The following is a 22,954-nucleotide window of genomic DNA, read 5'->3' on the forward strand; positions in this document are numbered from 1 at the left end:
CCACTGAGCCACCCAGGCATCCTCTATATACCTTCTTGATCTGTTCATCTGTTGATGGACATCTAGGTTCTTCCCATAGTTTGGCTGTGTGGACATTGCTGCTATAAACTTTCTGGTACATGTGCCCCTTTGGATCACTACATTTGTATCTTTAGGGTAAATACCCAGTAGTGCAATTACTGGGTCATAGGGTAGCTCTATTTTCAACTTTTTGAGGAATCTCCATGCTGTTTTCCAGAGTGGCTGCACCAGCTTGCATTCCCACCAGCAGTGTAGGAGGGTTCCCCTTTCTCCATCCTCTCCAACATCTGTCATTTCCCGACTTAGTAATTTTAGCCATTCTGACTGGTGTGAGGTGGTATCTCCTTGTGGTTTTGATTTGTATTTCCCTGATGCTGAGTGATGTTGAGCATTTTTTTTCATGTGTCTGTTGTTCATCTGGATGTCTTCTTTGCAGAACTGTCTGTTTGTGTCCCCTGCCCATTTCTTGTTTGGATTATTTTGTTCTTTGGGTGTTGAGTTTGATAGGTTCTTTATATATTTTGGATACTAGCCCTTTATCTGATATGTTATTTGTGAATGTCTTCTCCCATTCTGTTGTCAGTTGTCTTTTGGTTTTGTTAACTGTTTCCTTTGCTGTGCAAAGGATGATCTTGATCTTGATCTTGATGAAGTCCCAATGGTTCATTTTTGCCCTAGCTTCCCTTGCCTTTGGTGATGTTTCTAGGAAGATGTTGCTGCGGCTGAGGTCGAAGAGGTTGCTGCCTGTGTTCTCCTCAAGGATTTTGATGGATTCTTGTCTCACATTGAGGTCTTTCATCCGTTTTGAGTCTAATTTGTGTGTGGTGTCAGGAAATGGTCCAGTTTCATTTTTCTGCATGTATCTGTCCAATTTTCCCAACACCATTTGTTGAAGAGACTTTTTTCCATTGGACATTCTTTCCTGCTTTGTCGAAGATTATTTGGCCATAGAGTTCAGGGTCTATTTCTGGGCTCTCTGTTCTGTTCCATTGATCTATGTATCTGTTTTTGTGCCAGTACCGTACTGTCTTAATGATTGTAGCTTTGTAATAGAGCTTGAAGTCTGGAATTGTGGTGCCCACCAACGTTGGCTTTCTTTTTCAACATTCCTCTGGCTATTCGAGGTCTTTTCTGGTTCCATATAAAGTTTAGGATTATTTGTTCCATTTCTTTGAAAGAAATTGATGGTGTTTTGATAGGGATTACATTAAATGTATAGATTGCATTAAGTAGCATAGACATTTTCACAATATTTGTTCTTCCAATCCATGAGATGGAATGTTTTTCCATTTCTTTGTGTCTTCCTTAATTTCTTTCATGAGTACTTAATAGTTTTCTGAGTACAGATTCTTTGCCTCTGTGGTTAGGTTTATTTCTAGGTATGTTACGGTTTTGGGTGCAGTTGTAAATGGGATCAACTCCTTAATTTCTCTTTCTTCTGTCTTATTGTTGGTGTATAGAAATGCAACTGATTTCTGTGCATTGGTTTTATATCCTGGTACTTCACTGAATTCCTGTACAAGTTCTGGCAGTTTTGGAGTGGACTCTTTTGGGTTTTCCACATAGAGTACCATATCATCTGCAAAGAGTGAGAGTTTGACTTCTTTGTCAGTTCGAATGCCTTTAATTTTTTTGTTGTGTGATTGGTGGGGCTAGGACTTCTAGTACTGTGTTGAATAGCAGTGGTGATCATCGACATCCCAGCCGTGTTCCTGACCTTAGGGGAAAAGCTCTCAGTTTTTCCCCATTGAGAATAATATTCACTCTGGGTTTTTCATAGATGGCTTTGATGATATTGAGGTTTGTACCTTCTGTCCCTATACTTCGAAGAGTTTTGATCAAGAAAGGATGTCATACTTTGTCAAATGTTTTTTCAGCATCTACTAAGAGTATCATATGGTTCTTGTTCTTTCTTTTGTTAATGTATTGTATCACATTGATTGATTTTGTGGATGTTGAACCAACCTTGCAGCCCAGGAATAAATCCCACTTGTCATGGTGAATAATCCTTTTAATGTACTGATGGATCCTATTGGCTAGTATTTTGGTGAGAATTTTCGCATCTCTGTTCATCAAGGATATTGGCATGTAATTTTCCTTTTTGATGGGGTCTTTGTTTGGTTTTGAGATCAAGGTAATGCTGGCCTCATAAAGTGAGTTGGGAAGTTTTTCTTCCATTTCTAGTTTTTGGAACAGTTTCAGGAGAATAGGTATTAATTCTTCTTTAAATGTTTGGTATACTTCCCCTGGGAAGCCGTCTGGCCCTGGGCTCTTGTCTGTTGGGAGATTTTTGATGTCTGCTTCAATCTCCGTACTGGTTGTGGATCTGTTCAGGTTTCCTATTTCTTCTAGTTCAATTTTGGTAGTATATATGTCTCTAGGAATGCATCCATTTCTTCCAGATAGCCAAATTTGCTAGTGTATAGTTGCTCATAATATGTTCTTATAATTGTTTGTATTTCTTTGGTGTTGGTTTTGATCTCCCCTCTCTCATTCATGATTTTATTTATTTGGGTCCTTTCGCTTTTCTTTTTGATAAGTCTGGCCAGGGGTTTTCCAATCTTACAAATTCTTTCAAAGAACTAGCTCCTGGTTTTGTTGATTTGTTCTACTGTTCTTTTAGTTTCTATTTCACTGATTTCTGCTCTAATCTTTATTAATTCTCTTCTGCTGGTTTTAGGCTTTCTTTGCTGTTATTTCTCCAGCTCCTATAGGTGTAGGGTTAGGTTGTGTACTTGAGACCTTTCTTGTTTGTTGAGAAAGGTTTGTATGGCTATATACTTTCCTCTCAGGACTGCCTTTGCTGTGTCCCACAGATTTTGAACAGTTTTGTTTTCATTATCATTTGTTTCCATGAATTTTTTCAGTTCTTCTTTAATTTCCTGGTTGATCCATTCATTCTTGAGTAGAATGCTCTTTAACCTCCATGTATTTGAGTTCTTTCCAAATTTCCTCTTGTGATTGAGTTCTAGCTTCAGAGAATTGTGGTCTGAAAATATGCAGGGAATGATCCTAATCTTTTGGTATCGGTTGAGATCTGATTTGTGAGCCAGGATGTGATCTATTCTGGAGAAGGTTCCATGTGCGCTAGAGAAGAATGTGTTTTCTGTTGCTTTGGGATGGAATGTTCTGAGTATATCTGATGTCCATCTGGTCCAGTGTGTCATTTAAGGCCTTTATTTCTTTGTTGATCTTTTGCTTGGGTGATCTGTCCATTTCAGTGAGGGGGGTGTCAAAGTCCCCTACTATTATTTTATTATTGTTGATGTGTTTCTTTGATTTTGTTATTAATTGGTTTATAGTTTACTGCTCCCATGTTAGGGGCATCGATATTTAAAATTGTTAGATCTTCTTGTTGGACAGACCCTTTGAGCATGATATAGTGTCCTTCCTCATTCTCTTATTATAGTCTTTGGCATAAAATCTAATTGATCTGATACAAGGATTGCCACCGCAGCTTTCTTTTGATGTCCATTAGCATGGTAAATTGTTTTCCACCCCCTCACTTTAAGCCTGGAGGTGTCTTTGTGTCTAAAATGAGTTTCTTGCAGACAGCATATTAATGCGTTTTGATTTTTTAATCCATTCTGATACCCTCTGTCTTTTGATTGGGGCATTTACCCCATTTACATTCAGGGTAGCTATTGAGAGATGTGAATTTATTGCCATTGTATTGCCTGTAACGTGACTGTTACTGTATAGTGTCTCTCTTCCTTTCTGGTCTACTACTTTTAGGCTCTCTCTTTGCTTAGAGGACCCCTTTCAATATTTCCTGTAAGGCTGGTTTGCAAATTCTTTTAATTTTTGTTTGTCCTGGAAGCTTTTTATCTATCCTTCTATTTTCAATGATAGCCTAGCTGGATATAATATTCTTGGCTGCATATTCTTCTCGTTTAGTGCTCTGACTATATCATGCCAGTTCTTTCTGGCCTGCCAGGTCTCTGTGGATAAGTCTGCTGCCAATGTAATATTTCTCCCATTGTATGTTATAGACTTCTTGTCCTGAATTGCTTTTAGGATTTTCTCTTTGTCACTAAGACTAGTAAGTTTTACTATTAGATGATGGGGTGTGGACCTATTTCTATTGATTTTGAGAGTGGGTTCTCTGTGTCTTCTAGGTTTTGATGCTTGTTCCCTTTGCCGTATTAGGGAAATTCTCTATCACAATTTGCTCCAATATACCTTCTGCCCCCCTCTCTCTTTCTTCTTCTTTTGGAATTCTAATTATTCTAATATTGTTTCGTATTATGCCATCACTTCTCTCTCGAATTCTACCCTTGTCGTCCAGTTGTTGTTTGTCTCTCTTTTGCTTAGCTACTTTATTCCTTATCATTTGGTCTTCTATATCACTGATTCTCTCTTCAGCCTCATTTATCATAGCAGTAACAGCCTCCATTCTTGATTGTACCTCATTAATTTTTTTTTTTGATTTCAGCTTTGTTAGATTTTTAGTTCTTTTATTTCTCCAGAAAGGGATTTTATTTGTCCAGGTAGGGTTTCTCTAATATCCTCCATGCCTTTTTCAAGCCCAGCCAGCACCTTGAGAATCGTCATTCTGAACTTTAGATCTGACATATTATCAATGTCTGTATTGATTAGGTCCCTAAGCTGTCAGTACAGCTTCTTGTTCTTTTTTTTTGTGGTAAGTTTTTCCTCCTTGTCATCTTATCCAGATAAGAATATATGAATGAGAGAATAAAATACTAAAAGGGTGGCAAAGACCTCAGAAAAATGTACGCTAACCAAATCAGAGGAGACCCCAAACTGGGGAGGAGAAGAAAGGAGGTTAAAAAGAAATTAAAAAAAAAAAAAAAAAAAAAAAATATATATATATATATATATATATATATATACATATATATATATATATATATAAATTAGACTGGTGAATAGAACAGCTCCACCCACTTGATTTTGGGTGTATTTTGGTCTCTTAGAAGAAACTACCTCCCAAAATTTTAAAGAAAGAAAAACGTGTGTGTGTGTGTATGTATACACAAAAATAAGGGTAAACGTGAGGAAGGGATGGAATATAACTGTAAAGATGAAAAATTTTAAAGATATTCTAAAAAAGGAATTGATAAGTTGGTTGGAAAAAGAAGAAAAAAAAAGGCGGGGGGAGAGAATGTGGTCAGGCTGGAGACTAGAACAAAGCCCTGTGCTAGATTTAGGGCATATTTTGATCTATTAGAAGAAATTCTATCCCCAATTTTTATTTTTTTTAAAGATTTTATTTATTTATTTGACAGACAGAGATCACAAGTAGGCAGAGAGGCAGGCAGAGAGAGAGAGAGAGAGAGAGGAGGAAGCAGGCTCCCTGCTGAGCACAGAGCCCGATGCGGGACTCGATCCCAGGACCTTGAGATCATGACCTGAGCCGAAGGTAGCGGCTTAACGCACTGAGCCACCCAGGCGCCCAATCCCAAAATTTTTTTTTTTTTTTAAAGATTTTTATTTATTTATTTGACAGAGAGAGATCACAAGTAGGCAGAGAGGCAGGCAGAGAGAGAGAGAGAGGAGGAAGCAGGCTCCCTGCTGAGCAGAGAGCCCGACGCGGGACTCGATCCCAGGACCCTGAGATCATGACCTGAGCCGAAGGCAGCGGCCTAACCCACTGAGCCACCCAGGCGCCCCCAAAATTTTTTAGGAAGAAAAATAACCCCTATATGTGTACAAAAAATAAGGTTAAATACAGTGAAGGGTAAAATATGACTATAATAATGTAGGGTTAAAAAAGATTTTTTTTAAAGAAAGGTATTGTTAAGGTAAGCTAGTTAAAAAATGTTAAAAGACAAAAGAGGAAAAGTTAAAAAAATTAGAATAAGAAAAAAAAATTTTTTTTAATTAACTTTGCAAGACCAAAGAATCACGGGGAGAAAGCCATGAATTCCATGCTTTGCTTTCCCCTCCTCTGGAATTCTGCTGTTCTCCTTGATTGGTGAGCTTGGTCTTGCTGGATGTTCTTGCTGATCTTCTGGGAGAGGGTTCTTTTTCCCGGATTCTCAAATGTCTTTGCCTGAGGGGATTCTCAGATGTCTTTGCCTGAGGCAGAATTGCACCAACTTTAGCGGTGCCAGGAGCCAGGAGCCAGGAGCCAGGCTACGTAATCTGCTCTGGTTTGCTCTCAGGAGCTTTTGTTCCCTGAACGGTTTCTGTAGAGCTCTGGAAGATGGGAATGAAAATGGCGGCCTCCCAATCTCTGGCCTTAGTAGCCCGAGAGCTCGGGGCCTGTTCCTCAGTTCGCCCTCAGAAAAAAGCCATCAATCCCTCCCTCTCCCTGGTCTCAGGCCACGCTCTGGGCTCACCCTGCCTGTGACCAAGCGTTTCTGTCTCTGACACATGGGCCCGTTTGGAGTCTCCAAACCCAGCAGATTACTGCTTCCAGAGGAGGAAGGTGAGTCTTCCTGGGTCTGCCACTTGTGGGGTCCCTGCTCAAAGAGCAGTGGTCCAACTGTGCGTAGGCTCACAGTTCAAGGTAACCCCAAGCTGAGAGCTCACTCCTCAGCTCTGTGTCTGTAGTCAGCTTCCCCACTCCAATACCTGGCAGCTCTGCCACACTCAGACACCCCTGATCCTGTGGCCCTGTGGGACCTGAGGCCCCACTGTCCCTGTGAGGTCTCTACCCCCACGTAGCCTCTGCAACAATGTCTCTCAGTGGAGCAGACTTTTAAAAGTTCTGTCTTTGTGCTCCACTGTGCCACTGCTTGGCGGGAGCCGGCCCCTCCCCAACAGTCTATCTTTCCATCGCCTTAGATTCACTTCTCTGCACGTCCTACCTTTCAGAAAGTGGTCGATTTTCTGTTCCTAAAATTGGCTGCTCTTCTCTTTGATCTTCTGTTGAGTTTGTAGGTGTTCAGAATGGTTTGAGAACTATCTAGCTTAACTGCCACCTGATGTCATTTCAGTCCGCTACTCCTCTGCCATCTTGCCCAGACTCTATATGCATCTTCTTAATTCACCAGTCAGTGGACATTTGGGCTCTCTCCATAGTTTGGCTGTTGTTGATAATGCTATTATAATTATCAGGGTGTGTGTACCCTTTCAATACCCCTTGTATCTTACTTAGTATCCTATGATCCAATAACTGGATCATAGGGTATTTTTAAAGTTAAAAAGTATTCCAGAGTGGCTGCAGATTAGCATTCCTACCAACAGTGTGAGAGGATTCCCCTTTCTCCATATCCTTGTTAACACCTGTTGTTTGCTGTGTTATTTTAGCAATTCTGACAGGTGCGAGGTGATACCCATTGTGGTTTTGATATGCATTTCCCTGATGATGAGTGATGTTAAGCATCTTTTCATGGGTCTTTTAGCCATCTGGATGTCTTTTTTAGAAAAGTTTCTATTCATGTCCTCTGTCCATTTAACTGGATTATTTGTGTTTTGGGTGTTGAGTTTGGTAAGTCCTTAATAGATTTTGGATCCTGACCCTGTATCAGATACGTCATTTGCAGTTAGCTTCTCCTATTCCGTAGGCTACTCCTCAGTTTTGTTAATTGTTTCCTTTGCTGTGCAGAAGCTTTTTGTCTTGATGAGGTCCCATCAGTTCATTTTTTGCTTTTGTTTCCCTTGCCTTTGGTGACCTGTCTAATAAGTGCTGTGGCCTAGATCAGAGAGGTTTCTGTTCGTGTTCTCTTCTAGGATTTTGGTGGTTTCTTGTCTCACATTTAGGTCTTTTATCTATTTTGAATTTATTTTTGCATTTGGTTTAAGAAAGTGGTCCAGTTTGATTCTTCTGCATGTTGCTGTCCAGTTTTCCTGACACCACTTGTTAAAGAGACTTTTTCTCTTGGATAGTCTTTCCTGCTTTGTCAGTGATTAGCTTACCATTTAAAGATTTATTTATTTATTTTAGGGAGAGAGTGATTTTTTTTTTTTAAGATTTTTTTTTAAATTTATTCATCAGAGAGAGAGAGAGGGAGAGAGAGTGAGCACAGGCAGACAGAATGGCAGGCAGAGTCAGAGGGAGGAGCAGGCTCCCTGCCGAGCAAGGAGCCCGATGTGGGACTCGATCCCAGGACGCTGGGATCATGACCTGAGCCGAAGGCAGCTGCTCAACCAACTGAGCCACCCAGGCGTCCCACGGAGAGAGTGATTTAAGGGGGTGTGGGGAAGGGCAGGGAGAGAAGGAGAGAGAATCTAGTCAGACACGCTGCTCTGTGTGGAGCCGGACACAGGGCTTGATCTCAGGACCCTGAGATCATGACCTGTGCTGAAATCAGGAGTCAGATGCTTAAATAACTGAGCCACCCAGGTGCCCAATTCCCACTGAGTTTTTAATTTCAGTAGGTTTTCATTTTAGAGGCTCTTGAATGTTTTCCAGAACCGCCTGGTATTTCTACCACATGCAGTCAAGATAAAGTTAGAGTTTAAACCTTTAAAAAAAAAAAAAACAACTGGGTTTTTAATCTTCTTGGGTGCTGCTTTTTTCCTTCCCCATATTTGGGGAACTTCCCTATTTCCCTGGGCAAAGGTTTTTGGTCCTACATTTATTTGGTTTTTAGCTTTATAGGAGAACTTTCTTTCTTTCTTTTTAAAAAGATTTTATTTATTTATTTATTTATTTGACAGAGAGTATAAGCAGGGGGAGTGGCAGGCAGAGGGAGAAGAAGCAACAGGATCCCTGCAGAGTGGGGGGAACCCGATGTAGGACTCGAACCTAGGACCTAGGGATCATGACCTAAGCCTAAGGCCACTGCTTAACCCACTGAGCCACCCAGGCGCCCCAGAAACCTTCTTTATAGAGGGAGCCTCAAGTCTAAATTGCTAATTCCTTTGGCCTCAAGTCTTATTTCTGTCCTCATAGCTTTTACTATGAGCTCTTTCTTTACATATCCCAGGGCTGCTGTGGATTTAGCATTAGCTCAAATGCTCTGGCACTCAGCTTCCTTTGTGATTCCAACACTAGGAGCTCAGAAGTTAAGCTAATTGTTTTTCCTGTTGCTAATTTATTCAGCCTCTCTAGTTGATTATAACAAGAGGGTTTCAGTATTGTCTGTTTTTCTGTCACTAAGTGTGTGACAGAAATGCTATGATTATGTGTCTCTTGAGGAAAAAGAAACATTAAACTACAGCATTCTAAGGCATTTGTGTTTTGAACCAGGTAGAAAATACAATAAGATGGAGGATACGCCGGGATGAGGAAGGAAATGAAATCAAAGAAAGCAACGCTCGGATCGTCAAGTGGTCAGATGGAAGGTAAGCTCAAAATGCCATGAAAAACATTGAAATACCTGGAATGTGGCTAGGAGAGGTGAAACTTCAGAAGAAAACCTTATTTGGGGGATACCTCTTATTAAAGGGTTTCCACTGCTCGGTCTCTGGCATTGCACAGAAGACCTGAGAGAATAAATAGGTAGTTGAATGTTGGACAGGCTGGTGAAAGACATTAGAAATAGGCCAAAAATGTGGTCATCCTCTCCGGCCACAGCATAATAGTTTGGAAATGTTATACCAGCTCCCCTTCCCATTACCAGCTGCTCACTGTAAGATAACAAGTTAGAAAAACTACCTTTCCCTGGGGAAGTGGTAGAGACTGAGTACCCATTAGAGCATGCTTTCCTTCTCGGCAGGCTTTGTTTGTAAACCAGAAACATACAATGTACATTACTCTGTGTAGGTGGTTCCTCATATATATCATGTCTCCTTTTTTCCTCTCCTTCTGAACTCTGTGAAAGGAGAGAAAGTAGCAGTTGAGTCACAATTTAAATAAAGTGGAATGGTAGAATAAAGCTTTATGACTTTAACGTGTGAAGTGTTCCTTCTTTTCAGCATGTCTCTGCATTTAGGCAACGAAGTGTTTGATGTTTACAAAGCTCCACTACAGGGAGATCACAACCATCTTTTTATAAGACAAGGTACTGGTCTACAGGGACAAGCCGTTTTTAAAACCAAACTCACATTCAGGTAACTATTAGAAACTACTGTTTTTACAGTAAAAGCAGTGAATATAGATACTGTCCAAAATACTTGATTCCTGATTTGACATGACCGTCTATATAGTTCACCAAGGACTAGTGTCTGGTTCTTAGCTCTGAAGGCTCAGATGCTATTCTGTCAAGTGCACTAAAAGTTGCTGTTTCACAGGGAACTAGGTCATGATGAAAAAACTTTTAGAAGAGACTGTTTTGTAAACCACAGTGTTAATTTATTAATTCCAGTGATGACTATAACTGCCAGGAGGCCTAGAATACTTGGGGGTCAGCATGTTTTTTTGTTGTTGTTGTTAAATTAAATTGATCTGGAAGACTAACTGGTAGCTGGAGGTTGGTAGTGTGCATGCAGTCAGAGGAAAGGCAGTGAGATGGGTGTGGAGGCCGGGGTCATCCTGTTCTTGAGGCTGCAGCACCAGTAGCTCTGCAGGGATGTGTCTTTAGATGGGTAAGCACTACGCTGAGATGTTTTTATTTTCTTTTTCTTGATTCGAAGCCAATCATCCTCCTTGGGTAATGTTTATCTTCAGTGATCTTGGTTATGACTTAGCTTTTTGAGGATTATAGTGGTCAGAAGTAGAGGCTTTCAGAATCAGATAGACCCATATTTCTATCTTACTTCCCCTTGTGTGACCCTGTGCAACTTTCTCATCCTCTCTGCTCATTTACATACATAAAATGGAATAATTATAGAGTAGCTGTGACAGTGAAGTCATTTCACTTGTAAAACATGGAGCACATTGCTTGGCACTTAGTTTTCAGTAAATGCTCCTTCAACCATGTATTTACTGATTCTGGAGGGTGATCGTGCCATGTAAAGACTTTTACTCCAGCTTTTGTTTTTCACTTGTAAGATAAGAATGTTCCAGCTAGCCACAGGATGAAGAAGGTTTGCAGGCCCTCACCTAGTATATGCAGTTGAGCGTCCTTGCCTATTTTTTGCTGGAGAATAGGAAATGGTGTCTGGTCTCTCGTTTTGGTGATGTTGATGATGTGACTACTCACAGATAAATCTGGTAAACAGACATTTTTGTTCATTTCCTTCAGACCTCACTCTACAGACAGTGCCACACACAGAAAGATGACCCTGTCACTTGCGGATAGATGCTCAAAGACACAGAAGATTAGAATCTTACCGATGGCTGGTCGTGATCCTGAATGTCAGCGCACAGAGATGATTAAGGTTCGTTTGCTGAGATTTTTGGTACAGTCATGCCTCAGAGAAATTGCAGGTTTGGTTCCAGACCTCTGCAGTGAAGTGAATATTGCAGTAAAGTAGAATAAAATGATTTTTTTTGTTTCTCAGTACATATAAAACATGTTTATAACATGGTGTGCAATAGTATTATGTCTAAAAAAAGTACATATCTTAGTTTAAAGCTTTTTTGCTAACCATCATCTGAGCTTTTCAAGTCATGACCACTCATCACAGATCACCATAACAGAATAATGAAAAAATTTGAAGTATTGCAAGAATTACCAAAATATACAGAAACACAGCAGATGCTGCTGGAAAAATTATGTGTATGGACCTGCTTGGTGCTGCGTTGCCACAAACCTTCAATTTGTAAAAAAATAAAACACGGTATCTGCAAAGTGCAATAAAATGAGGTATAGCTGTATGTTAAGAATAGCATTTTCCAAGTCTTTGTTTCTCATCCCTTAGCCACCTTTTTTCCCCTCACATTGACGTGGGCAGGGAGCCAGATCAATTCCCGAAGCATTTGCCAAGCAAGAGTGATGTGGTGATGGTCACAAAACAGACGCGAGGGCTCGGGTTTCACTCACCAGGTCCCGACGGTTCAGGAACAAACTGGGGTCTGAAGGGATCTGAACATTGGTGTAGAATTTCAGAGGTGATTCACTGAGCTGTGTCTGTGTCATAAAGTAGTAGAAATGCTAGCGATGTAGTCTAAAATAGAATAAATACAGACAAGAAGTTTAAGTGGGAACATGCCTAAGGAGAATCGGGCAAAGGTCCGTTTATAATGTCGTGCCTTTCTGAGTTGCCACAGCTGCTGGTGAGGCGCGCATCCGTGCAGGGCACCGTCCCTCAGTGAGGAGGGTGTATGTGTGTATTGACTCCGTTGGCCTTTCGTGCAGCACTTGCTGTAAGAAGCCGTATGCAGCCGAATAGTTTCATTCTTTGATACCTGCTAGATCTCACGCATTGCCCTGCCAGCTTCATGGGATTTCATTCCCGAGTGCACCAGAGCACAGTGAGGCAAAGACACTCTGGCTCTCAGACTCTGCTGATGGCCTGGCCCTGGGCCTCTGCTTTCTCTTCCTTCTCATATTTTGTTCATGGAGGCAGGTTAACTAAACCAGGTTCATAGCAGTGCCTAACCCAGTAGTGTGGGGGCACAGCACAGTGGCTTTGGAGCCTTACTTTTTGCCCCATTTCCTAGCCTTTTCTCCTCAAGCCAAGGTAGCTACAGGAACCTTCAGACTCTGGTCTCAGCATTATTGGAAGAACCCTCTGGACCACCTTGAAAGATACCCCAGGTCCTCCCCCACTTCCCCAGTTTCCATGGAAATGCATAAGGAATGAGCTAGTTGTTGTTAATCCCGATTGTACCAACAGTGATTTTTCTTCTATACTCTGTACAACTTTAATGAAAAGTTGCCCTGCATAGAATGTCTAGCAACATAGAGTTGTGTGCAGTAATAGCAATTAAATGAGGAATTCAAAGAAATGCTGTAATATCCCTGATCTCTCATATTCTGTCACTACCTTGTAAACACTGTGAATGGCCAGGCGGAGGACGCGTGTGACTGTTCTGCTTTGGGGCTCAGGGATCCTCCCCTACCAGCGCCTCCCCGTCCTGTCATCGGGAGCTGTGGGGAAGCTCTCTGCGGGGAGGGGCCCAGACGGGACCATCTGCGCACCACTGTCGTTCGGTGGAGCCAGTGCGCACTGGGTGTGTGTCTCGGGTCAGCAGACACAGCCTCCCTCAGGCATCCACTGGGCATGGCTGAGGTTCCTCAGGCTGCTTGCTGCTCTCTGGGCTCTGCCTGGCAGCAGGGGGGACACTGCAGCTCCCGAGGCCACGTGTGTGCCAGATCTGACTGGTTGGTTAGCATGAGGGGGCCCTCTGCCCCTTCACCCTGTGTTCCCTTCACACCTTGGAACTCAACTGCACTGAGTGATCACGGTTTGAGGTAACGGGTGTGGCTTGGGGAGGACTGCAGAAATAGGTGTTATGCTGGGCTGGGCATTTACAGGTTCTTTCTAGTAAAAGTAGTTTAAGTGGGCAGTAAACTAGCTCATTTTTTAAAGTTCAGTGTATTATTTGCTTCTTTGCAGAAAGAAGAAGAACGTTTGAGGGCTTCTATTCGTCGGGAATCTCAGCAGCGCCGAATGAGAGAGAAACAGCACCAGCGGGGGCTGAGTGCTAGTTACCTAGAACCTGATCGCTATGATGAGGAGGAGGAAGGCGAGGAGTCCATCAGCTTGGCTGCCATTAAAAACCGATATAAAGGGGGCATTCGAGGTGTGTGCAGAAGTTTAATTTCATAAATTTGGGGTTCAGGAATTTATCTTTGCATTTGGCCTACTCTGAATGCCATCACTGGATATTTTATTGATTTCTTTTTTTAGAGAGAGCTGGTGGTGGGAGGGGCAGGGGGGGAGAAAGAATCCTAAGCAGGCTCCACACCCAGCACAGAGCCTCACATGGGGGTTGATCTCACAACCCTGAGATCACAACCTGAGCCGAAATCAGTAGTTGGACACTTCACCAACTGAGCTACCCAGGCGCCCCTGGACTTTTTATTTTTGAGAAACCGGTATTAATGAGTGATGCATTTCAAGGGCTACTGAACTAGATACTGCAGAATTCTTCGAGGTGAGCCTGGAAGAACTGCTGTCTCGTTCTTACTGGGGGGGACAGAGACTTTGAGAGGGTAAATTGGTAAGATGGTAAGTGTTGAGTTGGTAAGTGGACAGTTCTTGAACCAGGGTCATCGGACTCCTGAGGCATTGGTCTCAACCACAACACTGCATCCAGAGATTTCCCTGCAGCCTGCAGACGGAAGCTGGGGTAGAAGGCTTGACCTGGTCCCTGACCTGACTCTGCCAGCTCGCAGTTCTTCCGCTCTTCAGTTGGATGACTTATGGAAAATTATACCTACCTCCTGTTCCTCAGGAAAAAAAAAAAAAAAACAACAACCTATTAATAATGATAGTACTTAGAAAGTGAGGTGATTTTGAGAATTAAGTGACATAATACATGTAAAGTACTTTGCCCGGTGCCTGGCACATACGAGTACTACATAAACGTAACCTAAAACCATTGTGACTCTTCTTATCAGTCCTCAGCTTCAGGCAAGTGTCTTCATATCTCTGCAGATCATGTTCCCCATCTGTAAAATGAAACTCCAGTCCTCCCTAGATTAACCTGATAGAGCTCTGGGAACCACTGTACAGTGTAAGGTATACCACGGGGGACCATGCATCCTCGTTTGGTCCTTACTGAGTGACCGATTTTAAGAACACTCGAATTTCCCCTGTGCCATCCTATAAAACTCTTTTCTCCTTTTCTTGCAGTGACTGCATTTGTTCTCGGGAGCTATCACACCATTCTTGCCTGCCTGTTAACTTATTTTGGCCCTACAGTACAGAGACAATTTTTTTGTTAGTGCTGATTTCCCACAGTAGAGATTAATTGTGGAAATAATGCACATAAAAACTGAATAAAAACAAAAAAATTGAGGATGCTTTTAGGTAGAGAGAGAGATAATATTCAGTTCTTCAGAGATTAAAAGCCTGACTGGTTCATTAACATTCATTAAGTCCCAGGGAAGATTCCGGGTTCACTTGCCCATGGGTTGGTCTAAAGTCAGCTGTGCTTGATTCCATCCTGAGTTTCACCAGGGCTGGAACATCCACGTAGACTGTTATTCATGTCCATCTCCTTTGGAAATGTCCATCTGGCAACAAATGGTCTTCACAGGACTGGGAAGCCACCGCTTGTTTTTTATCTTCAAAGCTTATTTTGGAATTAACAGTTATCCCTCATGAAAGAATGACTTGGGTGTCAGTAGCTTGTTCTGGAAGAGTTACTGGTGTTTGTGTTTCTAGTGACCTTGCACACAGCCTTTTTCATACTTAAAACTGGTCAGATGAACCATTCTTGTATTTTGAGAGGGTAAGTACTTCACTTCAGCATACTAATCTTACATTTATTTTTAAATCAGAAAATTTTTAAGGATTTGTTTCTTCTGGGAAAAGGTACAGAAGGAACTAAAGATAATCATCAGAAGAAAAATCCAAAAATGAACAGATCACCATCTTTGAAAGTTACTCACAAATAATTCCTTTGCTTTCAGAGGAACGAGCCAGAATCTATTCATCAGACAGTGATGAGGGATCAGAAGAAGATAAGGCTCAAAGATTACTCAAAGCCAAGAAACTGACCAGTGATGAGGTAAAAACAAATGTATTCAATGCTAGGGGTTTACCCTGTGTCCTTGAGTCCACTCCCGCCCAGAGGCACAGAAAGATGTCTGTCTGCTTTGCTGAAAGTCAGTGAAATAGAGGCAGTGACAGGAGCAGGAGCGGCCAGAGGAGGGTCTGACCCCTGTGCTTAGGCGGAGGTTGCAAGGCTGCTCAGAGGAGACCTCTCACTGGGTATGGAAGAAAGTGTTAGCTTGCAGGGCACACTGGCCCGGTGGGCATCCCAGGGGAATGGAAAGGCTTGTGAGGAAACATCGGGATCCTGAGCTACCAAGGCTTGACTAGAAACTAGAAATCATTCAGTGGGGGTAGATCAGGGGGTTTATGTCTTCTCTCTTTCTTTTGTTTTTGTTTATTTTCAATATTTATTTTTTAATTATAGAAACAGTTCTTACGGTAGAAAAATCTTTTTTTTCCTTAGATAAAATAATATTGGAGTAGTATTAATTAAATTAAATTTTATCAAAATAGTAAAAAATTATTTCAAAGTAATTTTAAAATATTTTAATTTATGTTTTTAATAGTATCCTTTCCAAATGATAAGAATACAGGTGCTGAGAAATTTTAAGTCTTTTTTTTTGAGGTGTAATTGACATGTAACATTAGTTTTAGATGTCCAATATAATGATTATGTCAATAATTATATATATCGCATAATGATCACCATAGTAAATCTAGTTAACATTCATCAGACATAGTTACAAGCTTTTTTTCTTGTGGTAGGAACTTTTAAGGTCCTTTTTTAGGCCTATGCTATTAGCAATTTTCAAATATTCAATAATGTATTTTTAACTATAGTCACCATGCTATACCTTACATCCCCAGGACTTCTTTTAGTTGAGTCTTTTTAGATCTCTTTTTACCTTTGGTGTTCTTGAATTGTATTGTGACATCTCTTTGGTATTTCCTTTTATTTTTCTGTTTGGGATTTGTTTCTGAATGTGAATTCATCATTAGTTCTGAAAATTTCTCGGTTGTCAATTTTTCAGATATTCTGTACCATTCTTTCTGTCCTTTCTTTATGAAACTGATTAAATGCCTGTTGTTCCTTCTCTGTTCTCTACAACTCTCAAACTGTCTTTCATATTTTCTTGTGTTTGTCTCTGCATTCTGTGCTATTTCTTTAGAGCCCTCTTTTGGTTCACTGCCCCTGTCTTCACCTGTGTCTCGTGTTTTTTATCTCTTTCATTGAATTTTTATTTTTAGTTTTCATCTGTAGAGGTTTAGTTTCTTTCTCAAATTGGCTATTTACAAAATGCTTAGTTGTAGTTTCTTTTTCAAATTGGTCATTTTAAAACTCTCCCCTAGCTTATATTTCCAGTTTTTCCTTTTTAGGTCTTTAAAAACCTGTGTATATAGTCTTTTATGTCTGATAATTCTAGTGTCTGAAATCTTTACATGTGTGATTTTATTGCCCATTTACTGGCTCTATTTCCTGATGACTTATTTCTCTTGGTGTCCTGGGATTAAGTGATTGATTTACTTAGCTCAGGTCAAAGGGGATTTTTGAGGTGTCTAGATTGATACATTCCTATAAAGAAGATTTATATTTGCCTCTGCTAGGTGCATTGAATATCAGCCACCTAGGATCACTTCATGTTATGTATGTATGTATGTATGTATTTAAGAGAGGGAGTGGGGAGTGCAGAGGAAGTGAGAGAATCTAAGGCAGGCTCCACACCCAGCACAGAGCTCAAGGCAGGTCTTGATCCCACAATCCAGAGATGATGACCTGAGCCCAATTCAAGAGTCAGACACTTAACCAAATGAGCCACCCAGGCACCTCAGCTACCTGGGATCACTTTAAAGTATACTTTAAATGAGGTCTTTTTAGATTATCTGGAATGAGGTCTTTTTAGATTACCTGGAAGTGAGAATTCTGACTTGAGGTTATGAATTTTCCTAGAACTGATTACTTTTTTCTGTTTCGTAATGATGACAGATATCCTGTGATCCAGCCAGTGACTTTAACTCTCATTCTGTGGAAGCAGCTTTCTCATATTACTTGGTTCTAGGTTATTTTTTTTTTCTCCAAAATCCTGTTCATTCTTCAAATAATACAATTACACACAAACTTGTGTATATGAGAAAATTGAGCACGCCAACTTTTTGTTTTAAATTGAGGTATACAGCTGACACACCATGTTCCGTTAGTTTCAAGTATAGAACGTATTGATTCAGCAGCTCTCTACGTTATGCTTGGCTCATACAAACTTGTTCGTGGCCAATGACAGCTCACTAACCTGCCAAACATTTTTTTAAATTAAGTTTTGTTAGAAACCAGGCGTGTTTATTCATTTATGTATTATCTATGAATGTTTTTTGCTACAGGGGCAGAGTTGAATAGTTAAAACAGAAACTGTGTCTTACCAAAGCCCAAGACATTTATTATCTGGCCCTTTACCAAAAAATCCACAGATCATTGCCTCAAAGAAGTGGGCCTGGGCTTATTTCTGGTTTGCCTTTATACTAAAGGTGTAGTCCTTTGGGGTCTGCTATTAAAGTGCTCCAACTGGCGTTTGCTTCTGTACTCAGCACCCATGGAGCATAAAAACCAAAGTTGATATTCACAGTTTGGTAAAGGTCTTCAGGGAGAAAGCCTGCATTAGTGTTCTACTTTATCTCTTGGTTTCATGAACTTGATTTTTGGCTTGTAATTATGCCTTATTTTCTTGCCATCACATTGAGTTGTTTATATTTTCCTGTTCTTGTTAATTATTTTCAGTGGGAGGGAGGGATTGTTTTGTCATATTGAAGGGCATATAGATGTTGCATTTCTTTTACACGTGGTTTTAATATATTTTGATCGTTTTGGTTTTCTGTGAACTATAAACTTCTGTGAGGCTCTTATGTGAAGCAGAGTACTATGTTGCATTATTGTTTGTTAGTCACAATATTTAATATTTCCCAGTCTTTGAAGTGGTGTGCTGTGGAAGATAACTAGACAGAAATTGTCTTATTATTCTGCAACATATTTGTTTTAAATTATATAGGAAGCATCTTAATGATGGGTTTATAGTGTGTGGCACTGTTGGCAAACGGGAAGCCTCATCTAAGCAGATGCTATTTTATTTCTTGGCAAGCGGAAACTGTGAATGAAAATTGAGATTTGCCATGGAACTTCTGTTTCTCTCTAGTATTCTCAGACATGAGATTTTTATTTATTTATTTTTTAAAAGATTTTATTTATTTCACAGAGAGAGAGGTCATAAGTATGCAGAGAGACAGGCAGAGGGGGAGGGGGAAGCAGGCTCCCTGGTAAGCAGAGAGTCCGATGCGGGCTTCAACCCCAGGACCCTGGGACCGTGACCTGAGCTGAAGGCAGAGGGTTAGCTGAGCCACCCAGGCTCCCTGGAAATGAGATTTTTAAATGTGATCCATCATGTAGCCGCCTTCTAGGCTGGGAAAACCTATAGCCTCCTGACTTACAAATGCCTCTTGTGGATGCCTCCTAGTTGTTTATACGCTAAGCCCCATCCAGACAGCAGGAGCCTGGGTGAGATGCTGGGGAACTTGCAGAGTCTAAGTTCCCAGAGAACTACCATTATCAGCAGAGCTTTCTGTGATGGGGGGGGTGTGGGTGGGAGGGCACGAGTCTGGATTATAATCAACTGGATTATTGACTCTTGGCCACTTATATAGCCTTGATCAAGACATCTCACATTTCTATGTCTGTTCTTCAGTGGCATTTATGCTTGATGCCTGCAAAGTTGTTGATGATAATAAATAACAGGTACAAAAGTGGGTAGCACAGTGACATGTAGTATCGGAGCAGGAAATCCTTGTTTCCCTTCCCCAACAGGGTTAAGTTATAAGAAAGGGAAAAAGTAGCTTTTTTATCCTCTCTTACTTTTGTAAGCAATAAACAACTTTAGAAAACCTAAATAACTTGAAAGGTAGAAAAATGGGAAGAGGAGAAACTGGAAAAAGGAAAGACCCAAGTAGAAAGAAACATGAAGACAATGGAAAGGAAGGGATCATGGCCAGTCCTCAGCTTTCTTAGGTGGAGGAGGTGACCTGCTGAGGATTACTTAGACGGTGGTACCCAGTGGTCTGGTTCCTCTCCCAGTTTTCCCTCACCGATCCTGCGTTCCCCACCTTGGCAACCCTGCCTTTACCTGTTTGAGGTCCTTGTTCTCTGTTTATGGGACCATGGGTGACTTGGATCCAGCATAGCCCCAGGTGCCCTCCAGGATAGGATTTCCCATGATTGAGATTCTGAATATATTTCCCTGGAACCCTTTGACATTCTTGGTGTTAGCCTCTCATACTTGAAGACACTTGCATTTATATATATTCTTAGGTATGTTTTGTGTTAAATAAACTCTGGGAACTGGCTTATTAGTATGAAAAAATTAGTCAATGAGTTTTAAAAACAATTACAGTTATTTACAATTAGTTTTAAATTGTTGGAAGACAATTCCTTCAAAACTGGGCTGCTGTTCCTGTGTTTATATAGACTTGCGTTCCTGGCTATGTTAGTATACTTCAGTCTAATGGGAATATTTCTGTCATTTGTTGCACTTATACATGGCGCCGGGATTTACTCCACTGCAGTTCAGTAGAGTAGAATCCCACATTTTTACTTGCATAATATGAGGTCCCCTAAAGGATGGCATTCACTAAGTCTTACCTGCTTTTGCTGTGCTTTACTGTGCTTGCCTGTAGCTGCTGGGGAAATCAGTCCTGGCAGGATTTCCCAAGCAGAATTCTGGAGCGTCTTAGCCCCGACCGTGGATTAGGATTGGTGCCATTTGGATTTGTTTGGAGGGCCCTGACCATCTCCAGCCACTGGGCCCTGTCCCGCATCCTTTAGAACAGGCTCTACCACCTTATACTTTTTTATTTAAACTTCTTCTTTAAAGTCCAGTTTATTAACATACATTGTAATATTAGTTTCAGGTAATTTAATGATGCAGCACTTCCATACAATGCCTGGTTCTCATCACAGCAAGCGTCCTCCTTCATCCGCATCACTGTGTCACCCAACTCCCTGCCCCCCTCCCCTCTGGTCACCGTCAGTTTGTTGTCTGCAGTTAAGAGTCTGTGTCTCGGTTTCAGGCTCTACCACCTGTGAGAAGTACCATGCCAGTTCTTCAGTTCACTCAAACTAAACTCCTTAGAGAATTTTAGAGCTGAAGGATAAACTGAGGTTTATGTAGGGAACAGTGCCTCAGGGGGCTTGCAGGTAAAGTGTTCAAGACTTCTGGCTGAAAATTAGTGAAAAGACAAATGGTGGGACTGAATGTCCTCTTTGCCTGTGCTGATGTTGGGTTGGGAGAGAAGGGAAGCGTCTGGGTTTGCTCCAGGCTAGGAGGTAGGAAGGAGCACTACTCACACCTGGGGTGGGATCCATCTTCCAGCACTGCTGTTTGGGTAACTTGACTGTTGCCAGCTGGGAAGGAAGTGCAGGAGGACTTCTGACTCTCTTTTTGAGTTCATAACGTTCCCCTTTGAATTCTCCTTGGCACTTCAGGTCTGTGGGGATGCGTTTGGGATAATAAAGCAGGAAGCAAGTGTGGGATGGTATCTGCTCCTCAGAAGTCCAGCCATGGGGACCATTATAAGAAGTAGATGCACCAGCATGTGCATCCAGAAACTTTCTCTGGTCGTAGCAGAGATGCCTGGCTTTCCCCAACTTCAGCCTTTGACTCTTCACCCTGTTTAATTTTGATGAGGAAGACGTTTAAGGCAGTTCTGGAGTGTCATATTCTGTACCAATTCATTTTAGTCACTATTGGATATTATTTAGATGTTGATATATTTGAAATCTTTCTGTAAAAATTGTTTTTAGATAACTTCCTGAATTGTTTCTATTAGAACATGGTACATGATTTTAAGTAATGCGAATTCTTGTAATAGGCCTTTAACTTCTTTAAATATTTTTATAAACTTTTATGATGTGAGTTTTTAGTATATCCAAAATAGGAAATCTTTATTTTAAAAAATTAATGGTCTTTAAAATACTGAATTTTATTTTATTTTTTTAAAGATTTTATTAGAGTGCACGAGCAGGTGGGAGGAGGGCAGAGGGAGAGGGGGAAGGAGACTCTGCTGAGCAGGGAGCCCCATGTGGGGTCTATCCCAGGACCCCAGGATCATGACCTGAGCTGAAGGCAGACTCCTAACCTACTGAGCCATCAGAGTGTGCCCCTAACATAGTGAATTTTAGATAACAAAGAGGTGAAATGCTGAGGAAGCAGAGGAAAAGTTTAATCACCCAATCACGTAAAAATATTCAACAGGATCAGTGGTTCTAACAGGCAGACTTCTTTGGAGAGCCCCAACTATTCCCAGGATAGACCTAGTTCCCAGTTTCCCTGTATGCCGTTCTCCATGTACAAGGCCTCCCTTCCAAGAGATTGCTTATAATTTCTTAGGTCTTCCTTACGGTCCTGAAGTTGGGTTGTTTTGTAGTTAGTTTGTAATTAGCTCTGGATAGTTGTCATTTTTCAATGCTTCTAGTACTGGGAACTGGCCATGACCTTCACCACTGGTTTTATTCATTTGGTAAATGTTCTTATTTTAAAAATTACTTTATTTTGTGTTTTCAGAGGATCATTCAGCTCAGAGTATTTTTGATAAATCTTCCTAGAAATATTTTCTATTGATTTTCAGATTTTTAAAAATTTTATTTGTTTAGGAAGGGGAACCTTCTGGAAAGAGAAAAGCAGAAGATGATGATAAAGCGAGTAAAAAGCATAAGAAGTATGTGATCAGTGATGAAGAGGAAGAAGATGATGATTGAAGCACAATGTGAAAACATTTTATGTATTTTTGTACAGTTTATTAAATATGATGTAAACATGAGTTATTTTGATTGAAATGAATTGATTTGCTTTTGTGTAATTTTAATTGTAATAAAAATTTTTTTAAAGCAAGTCTCTGTCAGGAAATCTACTTTATCTATAAAGCAAGTTGATTTTGTTTAAACTTCACAGGAAGTCTTAAGTTTTAGTGAATTCCTGCAGCTCTCACCCTCCCCTACCCCCCACAAAGAAGCCTCCCAGTCAGGGTCAGGTGAGGCAAGTGAGGCATTCCTCTGGAGTTCTGAGTTTAAGGGCCCAGAAAGAGCTTCTTGTGCTTGTTTTAGTTTGTTAGGGCTGCTATAACACTGTACCACAAACTGGGTAGCTTAAAACCACAGAAATGTATTCTCTTACAGTTCTGGAGCCTAGAAATCCTAAATCAAAGTATTGGCAGGGCCACTCTCCCTCTGAAAGCTCTAGGGAAGAATCCTGCCTTGCTGTGTGTTCTAGCTTCTGGGGCCTCCTGGCAGTCCTTGGCTTTTGGCAGCAGAACTCTGTTCTTTCCTTGGTCTTTACATGGCTTATTTCCCTTTGTTTGCTCTGTGTCTCTGTATGTCTCCAGGTCTTCCTCTCCTTATAGAAGGACACCAAGCAGTGTGTTTAGGACCAACCCTATTCAGTAGACTTCTTAATTATATCTGGAAAGACCCTACTGCTAAGTAAAGTCATATTCTGACGTTCTGGGTAGATACAAACCTTGTGTGGGAGGGTCTCTATTCAGCCCATTATAGTAA

At 41.0% G+C, this 22,954-nt stretch overlaps 1 protein-coding gene across 1 annotated transcript in view; it reads left to right on the forward strand.

The window, feature by feature from the left end:
- LEO1 (LEO1 homolog, Paf1/RNA polymerase II complex component) overlaps positions 1-22,292 on the forward strand; it is a 44,685-nt gene extending 22,393 nt beyond the window's left edge. The window contains exons 7-12 of the mRNA XM_044230315.1: positions 9,125-9,219; positions 9,793-9,927; positions 11,001-11,136; positions 13,261-13,447; positions 15,285-15,382; positions 22,055-22,292. Of these exons, the coding sequence (XP_044086250.1) occupies positions 9,125-9,219; positions 9,793-9,927; positions 11,001-11,136; positions 13,261-13,447; positions 15,285-15,382; positions 22,055-22,159 (756 nt within the window). The 3' untranslated portion in view covers positions 22,160-22,292. The remainder of the gene's footprint in view (positions 1-9,124; positions 9,220-9,792; positions 9,928-11,000; positions 11,137-13,260; positions 13,448-15,284; positions 15,383-22,054) is intronic.
- The last annotated feature ends 662 nt before the right edge of the window (positions 22,293-22,954 follow it).

The sequence above is a fragment of the Neovison vison genome, chromosome 13 (genome assembly GCF_020171115.1).
Source record: "Neovison vison isolate M4711 chromosome 13, ASM_NN_V1, whole genome shotgun sequence".
In the NCBI taxonomy this organism is placed as follows: domain Eukaryota; kingdom Metazoa; phylum Chordata; class Mammalia; order Carnivora; family Mustelidae; genus Neogale; species Neogale vison.